The sequence below is a fragment of the Heterocephalus glaber genome, unplaced genomic scaffold, assembly GCF_053883595.1.
Source record: "Heterocephalus glaber isolate CG9 unplaced genomic scaffold, H.glaber_assembly_v1.0 deba00000122, whole genome shotgun sequence".
Classification (NCBI taxonomy): Eukaryota; Metazoa; Chordata; class Mammalia; order Rodentia; family Bathyergidae; genus Heterocephalus; species Heterocephalus glaber.
Window position 1 is genome coordinate 61,883,733 of NW_028258138.1, and position 12,655 is coordinate 61,896,387.

General features: G+C 36.7%; 1 protein-coding gene across 24 annotated transcripts in view; it reads left to right on the forward strand.

The window, feature by feature from the left end:
- Phldb2 (pleckstrin homology like domain family B member 2) overlaps positions 1–10,423 on the forward strand; it is a 275,057-nt gene extending 264,634 nt beyond the window's left edge. For all 24 annotated transcript variants that reach the window (XM_087215178.1, XM_087215189.1, XM_087215186.1 and 21 more), the window contains 5 exons: positions 554–644; positions 1,629–1,775; positions 3,579–3,798; positions 7,998–8,083; positions 8,666–10,423. In XM_087215178.1, coding sequence (XP_087071304.1) covers positions 554–644; positions 1,629–1,775; positions 3,579–3,798; positions 7,998–8,083; positions 8,666–8,806 — 685 coding nt within the window. In that variant the 3' untranslated portion in view covers positions 8,807–10,423. The remainder of the gene's footprint in view (positions 1–553; positions 645–1,628; positions 1,776–3,578; positions 3,799–7,997; positions 8,084–8,665) is intronic.
- Positions 10,424–12,655: the final 2,232 nt, after the last annotated feature.

Consider the following 12,655-nt stretch of genomic DNA (forward strand, 5'->3'; position numbering starts at 1 on the left):
TCCTCTCTCTGCCCCTCTGTTTTGTCATAGGGCCAGCAGTGCTGAATGTGGTCATATCTCTCTGCCAGAGAACTCAGCCCTGGACTTGAGTCACTCTAAGTTTGATTTAATCAAAAATGTAATTGAGGGATATTATATTAGCAATGACCTATAACCAAGAAGGCCCTGATTATTTATTTGAATATACATTGATATAAATTCATTTTTACATGAATGTGGGTCTAACATCCAAATCATTTCACTAAAGGAAAGGCCTCCCACAATTGTCATTTTTAGACTTTGAAAGATGCATTTGGAAGTCAAGCCTTGTAAGATTTGGCTTTGGTGTATTGATTTGTGAGTAAAGTGGTTTACTTTAGCATTATTTTGCTTGCATATTTTTTACTCCTAAACTGAGGTCAGTGTCACCACAACTTTCAGAGTTAAATTGATTTGCCTCTTCAGACCAATGACTTATAAGAAACGTCCTTTAAATTGCATATACTTGGATTTTGACGTGTGTGTGTGTGTGTTTCTGAGCCAAAATTCTTAAAAGCTTTTGTGTTTGATTCAGTGCCAGCACTTCAAATATTGCCAGGATAGAAGAAATGGAGAGGCTGTTGAAACAGGCTCATGCAGAAAAGACCCGACTGCTTGAGTCCAGGGTAAGCTCAATGTCTTCCTACCAGAAAGAGGTCTGTGATGGCCCCAGGTCTCACAAGTGCTGTGATCTTGAAGCAGTCACTGTACCTTGCTCAACTGAAAAGTAACTTTCTCATCTGAAAAGTAAAGATGTTAAAGAGATGATTTCTAAGGCTTTTTACTACACTACAGTTTTCCATAACTTGCCATAACTTAGTGCTGACATAGACTTAAATGGACATTTTGTGCTGTACTTTCCTTTCAGTGGCCACTTGGTGTTTTTGCCAAGGAAGTGGAAAGAGTGTGCTTTTATGCCTTCCCATCCTTCCCAGCCTGTTAGCTGCACTATTGTGATGGTAAAAATCCCACGTTATTGTGACTGTATTCCAAGCTGTAGTCTGAACTTCCTTAGGAATCCCCCAAATGCCTTTGCATCCTGTCGTGAGGGAGCCTCCTTTCCTTCTCTAGCTTCCCTGTGTGCTTCCTCTGTGACCTTCAGCCAGGCAGCTTGCAGGCAATAACAGGAATTGGAAGGACTGGTGGCCTTCAGTTAGAAGATAGCAGACCAAGAAAAGGCTAAACCTCATGACTAGTGTTGAATGATAGTTTGTGAAGCTTTTATTAAAAATGGAGGAATTGTGGCCACTGAATCAAAATGACTGAATGTAGTCACAAACTGGATTTTTCACTTAAGACCAAATTTTTTTGTGTGTGTGTACAGGGCCTTCCACATGCTAGGCAAGAGCTTTACTGCTGAGCTGCCTCCAAGCCTGACCAATATTTAATTATTAATTATTGTTAATTAAATTTAATGATTGTGTATCTTCATTTAATGAGTTTGGAAGCTATGCCAGAGGTGATTATAGGTTGTATTAGTCTAGGGTATATATTTTAAGAGACTAGAATACAACCCAAAAAGTTGGTGAGAATTTTGTTTTTGGTAATAGTTGGAACCATTTAAGTATGACCAATATGTCCTAATCATTGTTCTGCATAATGATATTTAGGAACGGGAAATGGAAGCCAAAAGACGAGCTTTGGAAGAAGAAAAGCGACGCCGAGAAGTTCTGGAAAAACGACTGCAGGAAGAAACTAGCCAGAGGCAGAAGTTAATAGAAAAGGAAGTAAAAATAAGGGAGAAACAAAGGGCACAGGTTGGTTGGTCAATCTAAATGCACGCGTATAGGTTGCCCCCTGGTGGTCGTTCTGTAGAAGACAGTGTGAGAATGCCTTCCTTGGCATTGCCCGTGCTTGGTGAAAAGGTTAGGAGAAAATTACGTTCATGTGCAAAGCATGTGACTTTATTTCCCAATTTCTAGGGAACTACCAACCAGATAACTTTCCTCTACATGGGTGGAACATCCTGATGGTAGAGGTATATTTTCTTCTATCAATTTTCTGAAGTACATTTAAAAGGAGAATGGATTTTGAACAGCTTTGAAAAATGCCACTGGATTGGCTGCTGAAAACAGATACAAAGTCCCAAGAAAAACCTTTAGTGAAGGGAATGAAAGATTCTATTGTGACATCTTTTAGGAATAAACATATCAAGACAGGATAATTCTTCCAGCATAGTTTCTTGGTGGTGGTGTTAATTTTCTTTTCTTTTCCTGGCCACTATATTGTCGTGTATGTCCCCACTGTGCTACAGTCCATAGCATATGTGCACAGATTACTGAAATCAGGCAAAATTCAAGAGAACCACCCATTTTGTTTAACTTCTTATCTTGCTCATCATAAATTTGCAGTCGTGATTTTTGCCACCATGATTGCTTATATAACATGTGTTCTCTGAAGATAAAATTTGACTAAGTATTGCATAATTTAAAGCTCAAATCAACTTTATCAGAATTGATCATTTATCTAGTAGATTCAAAGCCAAAAGATGTGATGTTCCTTATTCTTTTTGGTTACTGGTAGTCTGATGGTCCAGCAGTTAGAGACTATCTTTAGAGCTTTGTAGGTTTTGAGGTATCAGTAAGCCTGGGGCATCTATCTACAGTCAAGTATCATAGAATCAAAGGTAAAATATTGATAAATAGTTAAAACTTTTCCATTTTATTTCATCATGCCTAAATTTTGCAAATTCTGATTCACAGTTAAGATCATCCATACCTCTTTAATATCCGAAGCCAAACCAAAAAGCACAAGTCTGTTTTAATCCTGATCATAAGTTTTACCTCCACGTACATGATTAGGTCATTCTCCCCAGGCAAAGGGGTGGGGTTAACATAAAATAAAACACCATTTTAGAAATATCTTCCAAGTTGATATATGCTTCCTGGATTGCATGAACCTTGGCCTTAACCATTAGTAAAGTAAAAGTCATCTAAATCCTCTGGTTTCTTGTCTTGGGCATTTTATTATATTAGATCCAGCTTCAATTCCACTTCTAATTTTATTCTAGCTACATTTTCAAAACATGCATCCTTGCCTTCAATTCCTATTAGAGTGTATGTGAGCCAATGTTTGCAACTTTCCAGGATCTTTTGGGGGTTGTGCTTGCTAAATAGTGCTGGCCTGTCATGCCGGGTCAGGGATCACTTAGGGAGAACTGTTGTGTTATAGTATGGGAAGCTCCTGAAAACCTTCTGATGGAGGAACCCTCACCTGCAGGGAACAGTCCAGATAAATTCATCCCTCAGTTCCCTCTATGTGTCATACTAAGTATCTCCTTTAAGTTAAAATAGATGACATGTTTCCATCCGCTCATTTTCTCATCTCAAGGAATAGAATCTATTGTCCTGAGTTAATCTATTTCCCTGCCCATACTGTAGCATCCCACTCAAAATACTACCTACTTTTTAGTGTCTAGTTGGTGTTTTCTTTATTGTAAGTGCTCACAAATACATGGGTATTATAAAACTTAGACTTTACATTTAGTTCCAGTTTCTAAACATCTATAACATAAAATGAAACAATCAAATGAGGATGGAATGGGCTTTGTGCTTTTCCAGGCTCGCCCTTTGACACGCTATTTGCCTGTCCGGAAGGAGGACTTTGATTTGCGGAGCCATGTAGAGACCGCTGGCCACAATATTGATACCTGTTACCACATATCAATCACAGAGAAGACTTGCCGAGGTTTCCTCATCAAAATGGGTGGAAAAATTAAAACTTGGAAAAAACGCTGGTTCGTTTTTGATCGGAATAAGCGCACATTTTCTTATTATGCAGGTGGGTGATAGAAAAACATAGCATATTCAAATCTGTTACAGAGTATAAGGTGATACCGAGACACAACTGAGACCACCGAGGCAGGCAAAGTTCAAGCAACATGCAGTGAGTTTATTACCATCTGGGTATAGATGGCCTAAGAGCCTAAAGGCCTTTGGCACTGAGAGGAGGGTGCGCACGGTTGATATGGGGGAGTTTAGGTGGGGGAGGGGCATTGGTTGAAAGGATAGAAAATTTTATTAGAGTCTCATGGGTGATGGGCCTGGGGCTGGCTGATAAACAGGGAAGTGGGAGGAGCAACAGGGTAGCTGCTGACTCCCTGTTATCTCTGTGCTCCTGTGGATACAAGTAGCAGGTCTACTTGGAAGAGCAAAGGCAATTGAGATTAAGTATAAATAGCCTGGTAAGTGGTTACAGCATTATTAGCTTTGTAGATGTATATTATTTTATATTCCTATTATGTAGTTCAATATGATATGAATTTTCTTTTTACAACTAATAAAAATGTTACTTTAAAAAGTATGAACTAGTTTATTCCAGTTCCAAAGTAAACATTATTTTTGAAACTTATTTTTAACATTAAAATATTGCCCTTTAAAACACAAGGCCAGAAAAAGGGTTTTTTTTTTCTTTATTTATACATACTGTTTAAGTTACACACAGTAAAGTTGCCCTAGCTGACAGTCATTCAACAATAGTCTGCAAAAAAAAAAATATGCACACTTCAGGAAAAGAAAAACTTGTATAAATATTTTAATACTAAATTTACTGAGACATCATGAGATTAACACAAGTTACCTTTGGCCTCTACAATTACAAGAAGTGCTCAAAATGCTGGCCATTAGCTTCCAGACATTTATTAGTACAGTGAGCTGCTGCTTGAGTAACCTTGGTCATTGAGATTGCTACACCTGCATTTTCAATTTTTTCACTAAAAGCCAGCAGTGTAGTGGGTTTTCTGCAATATGACAACCTTGAGGGTCCCGCATATGAGGGGAACACCATCTGTAGTTTACAAATTAGAATAATCTTTTGAGCACAGAGTAAAGCTAATTAGTAAACTAGTGAACAAATAAGTATTTATGAAGTATCTGAAACATTTTTGGATTCTTAAGAGCTGAATTATGAGAAACATCCTACTGAATCATATAAAAATACAAGAATATTAGTGTAACTGGAATAATTATTAAGAAGCCCTTTGCCTACTTTGGGATTAGATGAAGGCTAGATCTGCGATTAGCACAGGTCTTCTAAAGAGGAGTGGTATATCATAGCGGGGTTATGCTTTGGGGTTACTGTATCAGCATTTATGAGCATCATGATAAACTGAACCAGTGTAATAAATGTAATGAGTCCAGTCACCTAACCTATCCAGTGAGGTCAGTTAATATTTATGCAAAGGGGGATGAGAAACCCACATGCATGTGGAGTAAGGACACAGTGTCAGGGAGCCCAAGAATCAGGATGGAAATGGGCAGGGGACACATCTTTTCTGTGGGGGACTCATTAGGTAACAAGCAGATGGCCTGTTTGTCACAGGTCCTTGCTCTGCCTCTAGGGCTTTCTGATTTGGGGTTTTAGGAAAATCCAGAGCAGCTCTCTTCAGTTCGTACAACAGGAAAGATACCTCATTAATAAGAAATCAAATCTAGCGTCTGCTAAATGCATTTATTTATTTATTTTTTTAAAATGCATTTAAAAATAACGAAAAAAATGGCTTCACTCCTCCATGCTGCTCTTCTGAGTTTCGTTCCTTCCTTCCTTTCTTTCTTTTCTCTCTCCCTCCCTCCTCCCTCCCTCCCTCCCCTCCCATTAGGCAATGACTGTTTAGCAGCTTGACCACCTTCTCAATATATGTCCTTCTGAGTTGTGTAAATTCGTTTTTCACATTGAAAATTTTGGTGACTTGTTTTCAGTATTTTTAAGTACCAAAACCCTTTTTGTTTTATGAAAGATTACTCAAAACCCTCAAGCATAAAACAGATGGATTTATAGTTCATCAATTTTTATATCTGATATAATTGGACCATTCCGCATTGGCTTAGCTGCTCCCTTCCCCACCCTATCCCTGTCCCAAACATCAACAATCACATGCATGGATCAGGTCCCAGCCAGTCATCTAGACTGCAACCTGGGACGGACTTGGTCCTACAAAAGCCACGTCAGCTTCTCACAAGGTAAATGGCCATGTGTGCAATGAAGGAGCTGCCAAGGGGACTGCTGAAAGCTAAAGGCCTGGGCCTTTCTGTTGTTCATGGCCCAGCCTCTGTCTTTGGCCTCCTGTATATTAACCTGGAACTTGTAGGAGCATCTCTAAACAAAGTTGTGGCACAGGAAACGTGTCTGAAAATTAAGGGGTAATGCTGTCCAGAAACAGTGAATAACTGGCATTATCTCATCAGCGAGTGGCATGATTGATCCTCCTAGCTCACAAAGTGGTTGTGGGACCTACATTTTTCAGTGTGCATTCTCACAAATGAAACACCCTAAAAAGTTTCATTCTCTAGTTTTCTGTCTGCTTGAAACATTGTCAAGATTTACTTTCATTTCTAAATTTGATTTCATATCTGTTTTGTTTTTTTTTGGTACCGGGGATCGAACTCGGGTCCTTGTGTTTGTGCAGCAGGTGGCGAAACCACTGAACTAAATCCCCGGCCCTTATATCTGTTTTGAAGAAAGGTATTAGTGTATTCCCATTGATTACTGCAGTATCCTCTCCAGAAAATGTGTGAGACATGCACTGACCTTCTCTTTTATTAAAACTGGTTGAAATCTACTGAGCATGCTATTAATTAAAACAATATTTCCCAAGGAAGAGCAAAAACAAACACAAAAATATGGTCGTTGGTCAAATAATATAGAGAAATGCAGGATTAAGTGCACTTAAACTTATTATTCTCTGTGGAACTTCTCTGGGTCATTATTTTTCAGACTAGCTTTTTACTGTTACTGGGGGAAAGGGACATTCACTTTATTAAAGAAAATTAAAAATAACCAAATATGTATAATGCTAGTAAATCTCCTTCCCATCATAGTTCTGACCTGTCACTGTAAAGCTTGAAATACTCTCTGATTTTCTCTAGTTTGTTTTATGTATATTTTATTACATATATATATTTTTTTTTTCTTTTTTATAGTTTGGGACTACATTATTTACTCTGTTCATACCCTGTTTTTCAAGAGAGCAGCTCAGGATTGTCTTCCTATGAGCAAACGCAGACAGACATACCTGTCGCCTCATTGGCTGTACAAATTTCATTGTGTGGCTGGCCTGTAATTAAATCAGTCCCCTCTTAAGCTCAAGCATTTCTTTTGTAGCTGTGTGTCATAAAACACACAAATCTGTGTGCATTTACACACACACCAGTAGATCTTATACAACAAAGTCTGGAAGTGGAATTGCTGAGCAAGGACTTTTCAATTTGTTAAGTTTTGTTTGTTCCACCAGTTGCCTTCCCAAAGAGGCTTTGTCATTTGGGTTACCACTGTCTCTTTCCTTGCTTCTTCACACATACTTTCAAATATTTTGTTCATATCTATTGTGATCCTTACAGTGTTTTAATTATAAAATAATTCAGGAAATGAGTAGGTCAGAGTGGTGCTGTTGATTTGGTTGTTTTGATTGTTTCTGTTTTATGTTTTAGTTTCATGGTAAATCTGATGAAATGTTTAAAAACAGGTTACAAAATGCTGCATTGAAAGATAATATTGCTGTGATGCTTTGTTGATAAAAGGTCAACCATGCAGGACAAGTTTGATAGAAAAGAAATACAAGTAGAATATTGTAAATTAAGTTTATGATATTTAAAACACTAAAATTTCATTACAACTGTTATGAATATTAATATTTCCATTACGAAAAGAGTTTTGAAGAATGTGGGGAAATATTTTGTATGGGTCCCAGTAATGTCTCTACTTTGTGTGCTTGCGTGACAGTCAGTAGTTCTGGGTTGTTTTTTGACTGCTAATTTGCTGAAGAGCCTTGGACAAAGTAGTTGAGTCTCTTTGAGTGTGGGAATTTCATAGTTTTTCTATTGTTTGAATATAGAACAGGGCTAATGCATTACCCTGAGTTTCTGAATTAATCTTAGATCATTTAAATGCTAGATAAATATTTTAATGATGATTATTATCATGAAATTATAATTTTCCTGTCCCTCAATGGTGATAAAGTATTTAATATTCATCTATCTTTGCAGATAAGCATGAAGCAAAATTAAAAGGAGTAATATACTTTCAAGCCATTGAAGAAGTATATTATGATCACCTCAAGAATGCTAATAAGGTAAACACCAGTTTGCTAAATTCCTATAATTTGAATGCATAATTAAAGTAGGAAAAAGGTATTTTTGAATTTTGAGCAATTTAATTTGCCATTCTTGAATAACATATGATTAGAATGGTGCTGGAAAGTTAACAGTGAAATAGTTAAGGACTCTTTTGGGGGAAAAAGCCGTGGTACAGTGAGGGAATATTCTGGACACACTGGTTTGGGAGACCTTGCAGAGTGACTGCAAGCACTGTGGATGGGAGCTACTATATAGTTATGAGGGAATCATAATTTAGTAGGATCTTAACAGGGCTAACAGTAACTGCTGCTATTTCAAGCACCCTTTATCAGCTAGGTACCATACTTTACAAACTAGCCAGTAAGAATCAGTGAGCTCTGCTAAGGTTTCCTGTGGCAGAAAGGCCAGAAATGGTCATTCCTAAGAAAGGCATAGGGTAAGGTGGGTATAACTGAGCAAATGTAATGCCTACACAAATTTCTATCAATGAGAACTTTTAAAGAGAAAGAAACCTTCACATGTCTGTTATTTTCTATTCTAATTTTAAGATATTTTTCTTTCCCTGTTTTCAACTTCAGAGCCCTAATCCGTTACTCACTTTTAGTGTCAAGACACACGACAGAATCTATTACATGGTGGCCCCATCGCCGGAAGCCATGCGTATCTGGATGGATGTTATAGTTACCGGGGCAGAAGGTTACACTCACTTTTTGTTATAGTGAATGGAAGCAACAGTCCACTCCAGGGCAGACTGCAATAATCTCTTACAAGAATGAAGCCATATTCAATCCCAGAAGCAAAGACCCAGCAGACCAACTTCCTCACTGTATGCACTCAGAACTCCTTTTATACTAGGAAGTTATTTGTAAAAACAAATTTAAAAAAAGAGAAAAGAAGTTTTAATTCAAAACTTGATCATAAATGGAAAAAGAAGTGAAGCTCCTACAAGAAACACTATTTTGATAAATATCACTAAAAGAACATTTCTTATATTTTTTATCAGCTGGTTTTGGTGAAATAAACTAAACAGTTTACAGAATATCTGTATATGTGTACTTGCAAATATGGAATTACTGTAGCATGCAAATTGTTGCCATTGGGCTTTTTTTTTTTTTTTTGACTACCATTTTACAAATATAGGCAAATAAAGGCTTGGAGAGGAATATGTTTTATGAATTTTGCATTACTTTGTAAGTACTCCATCAAAACCAAAGACTTGACATGACTTCTGTTTAACGGTAGTGGTTTAAAGTAAAGTAGTTTTAAGTGGTAATGTTCCTCTATATTTTAAAACAATATTTTGACCAGATGCCCAGGAAATTGACTTTGCAGTGTTGTCACCATGATAAGCTACTGTACATATATAGTAAAACACTTTTTGTAAAAGAAGAAAGAAAAAAATCTGTATTTTAGAAAAATACCATCTCAGCCAAAAGACATTTTGTCACATTGGGAAATTTTTAAATAAAGAAAATATTTGATGTTAGGAGCTTTTTCGTGCAAGATTTCTCCTTTCTGAGTGCTGAGAATGAAGGCAACCAGTAGCTGATTTCCTTTAGATTGTCTCATTTCTCTTTGTTATGGAGCATACCTATCAGTTACACCTCGCATGACATAGCTATGAAATCCTAGTTCTGTTTTCACCAGAGAACACAATTAAAATACCCAATATGCAGAACTGATATAACGGCAAAATTCAACTTAACATTATCTATAATATTTTATTATGTATTTCCTTGCGATTAGACTTTAGTTTTTAGAGTTAAATTAATTTTTGTGAATGAAAGGACTTCAGGCAAGTCTCTTTTATAATGGATTTTCAAATGTCACTTACAGTTTATGTTTTGTGTGTTTGTAAGTATGAATGTACTCTTTCCTAAAACATGGTAAATGACTAGAAGTACAAAATAATGATGTTACTTACAAGATTAAATGATTACAAGTGTCTTTAAAATTTTGTCAGGCTTTATTAGGTACAATTATTTTTATGTTTGCAAAATACTTTGTATACATGTATACATATTGCCAGTAAGATTTGCAACTGAATAATGCAAGATCTTACTTGAACAATGAAGAACAAAAATCATGATTGTAAAAGATCTTTTTAAAAATCAGATTTTGCAGAGATCACCCTTAAACTCTTTAGTGATCTAAGAGAATGAAATGCAATAGCTAAAATTTTGTTGGTTAATGTAAAGATATTTTTCTGTACTGTACTTTCTCCATAGGATTATAAGAATATCCTAATCAACTTGCATGTTGTAAACCTTTTAAATATGTGTGTTAAACATGAATTTGGATTAAAACGTTGACCTGATTTCACATGTGAAAGTAAACTCTCTGATTTGGAAGTTACTTTGTAACATGATAGAAGATTGATTAATCAGCAAAAGTCAACTGTAGAATTCACAGAAAGGTTGTGTTCTGACAATACAATTTGTAGCTTTTAAACTGGAGTAACAAGAAGTATCTCTGATCACATGCTTACTGCTTTAAAAATGTGGTGAACCTGAAAAATATCTGACATCTTGTCTTTTTGCACTGATACAGTCATTATTGGGGATTATGAAGACTATATTTACTTATCCTTTTATCTGACAGGGAAATATGCAAATATGAAGTGAAGCTCTGAGGACCTTCGTGGGGACCTCATTTGTCTTCCTGCACCACAATAGCAGATTTCTGGAAGAGAAACTGCTCTCAATAATATGTCCTTTTACCCCTTTCCATGTTAGCGGAGATGACAGTCTGTGCACAGAGTGGAAACAAATCAGTGTGCTTCAGTTGGTATTAGCATCTTCACTTGCCAGAAGCCACAATTATTGCTGATTTGTTCAAATAATAAGAATAGATAAAATGATCCATGGGTTAGCTGTGTGTGTGCAAGGCTTTTCCCCCCCAATGACAAGTAGCCAGATAATTCATTTATTTCACATAAAATGCAAGAAAACCTGCAAAGATAAAGGGAAGGAAAAAGAATGACTAAAAATATTTTTCACTTTTCCAAAAACTAAAAGAAGTGATTTAAGATGCAAGGGATGGTGAGGTGACCACTGGGTATCACCTTTGTAATTCAATCCCTTTGTAGTCTACCAGCCTAATGGACAGCTGGCAAAATAGTTCAACATCTTGTGAAGTATGTCTTAAATCAAGTCCTTATTATACACACACTTCCTACTTGCGAGTCATTAGAGATCTGTTCAGTCTTTACTCCACTGTGTCCAAACAGGACAGGTTCTCAGGACTCCAAAGACATACTGGATTCCAACCTTTCCCTTGAACTCTGGGGTCAACTAATGTTCCACAATTTATAACCAAGTTAGTAACATGGTCTTACTTAAAGTATTACACCAGCCACAGTAACTTTTAAGCAGAAAAATACTAGGTAAGTCACATGCCTGTAATCTAACACTCGAGAGACTAAGGCAGAAGAATCACAAATTTAAGTCCTGCCTGGGCAATTTAGCAAGACCTTGTCAAAAAATTTAAAAAGGGGCTGGAGATACAGCTCAGTGTGAAAGTGCTGGGCTCAATTGCCAGAACTGGGGAAAAAAAAAAAAATAGGTAAGGCCTTATTGGTTGATGCTTGAGGTCCTCAAGAATTACTTAGGATGTCATAGTTCAAGTCCAGAATTCCTTGTATCACAATTTCTTCAATGAGTTGTATTGTCTGTTCAAATTTTTATTTGCCTCTAAAAATGGTGCTGTAGTAGATACCATCCATATTTATGAACTTGTATTTTTCCATAAGGTAATCACAAAGGGGAGGAATTAGGTCAAAGGGCATTGAAAATAATGGATATTTTAAATTATAAATGTAGTCAGCTAACTAGACAAGATTTTAGCAATTTGCACTTCCAACAATCATAAGTTTCCAACATCTTTGCCAATCTGGTAGAAGAAAAAAGTGGCATTTCCTAATCCATATTTTTAATTAATGAAGTATATTTGTATGAATTGCCTATTCATGGCTGTTGGTCAATTTTATTGGAATATTTTATGATCAGAAGTAGACTAAATAGAATTAATATATGTATGCTGCAAAATCTACCTTCCTAGGTTCTCATTTCACTTAAGATATCTGTTTGCCATTAAAAATGATTAAATTCATATATGACCAAATATATTTTTCTTTATAATTTGGGGATTTCAAATATTAATTTTTAAAACTTAAAATGTAATCTCAACTTTATTCTTCCGTTGAGATTATTTATCTACTGTAATTTATTGTTGCATACAGCAAGATCCAGGGTCACGATAATGCAATAATTACTAGTTAGGCACCTAAAGAACTAGAATAAAAACTTAACTGAAAAGGGGCAAGAGAAGCCAGGCGTGGTAGTGCCCGCTTGCAATCCCAGCACTCTGGCGAGGTTGAGGCTAGAGGATCACAATTCCCACCCCAGCCTGGCCAATTTAGTCACTTGGTGAGACCCTGTTTCGAAGGGGCCGGGAATGGAGCTCAGGGTGAAGGCCCAGGGTTCAAATTAACTCCCAGTTTGATCAACCCACATAAGGGACACGGGCAAGAGGGCGGAGAAAGATTCCACTGGAGGGATTACCCAGCA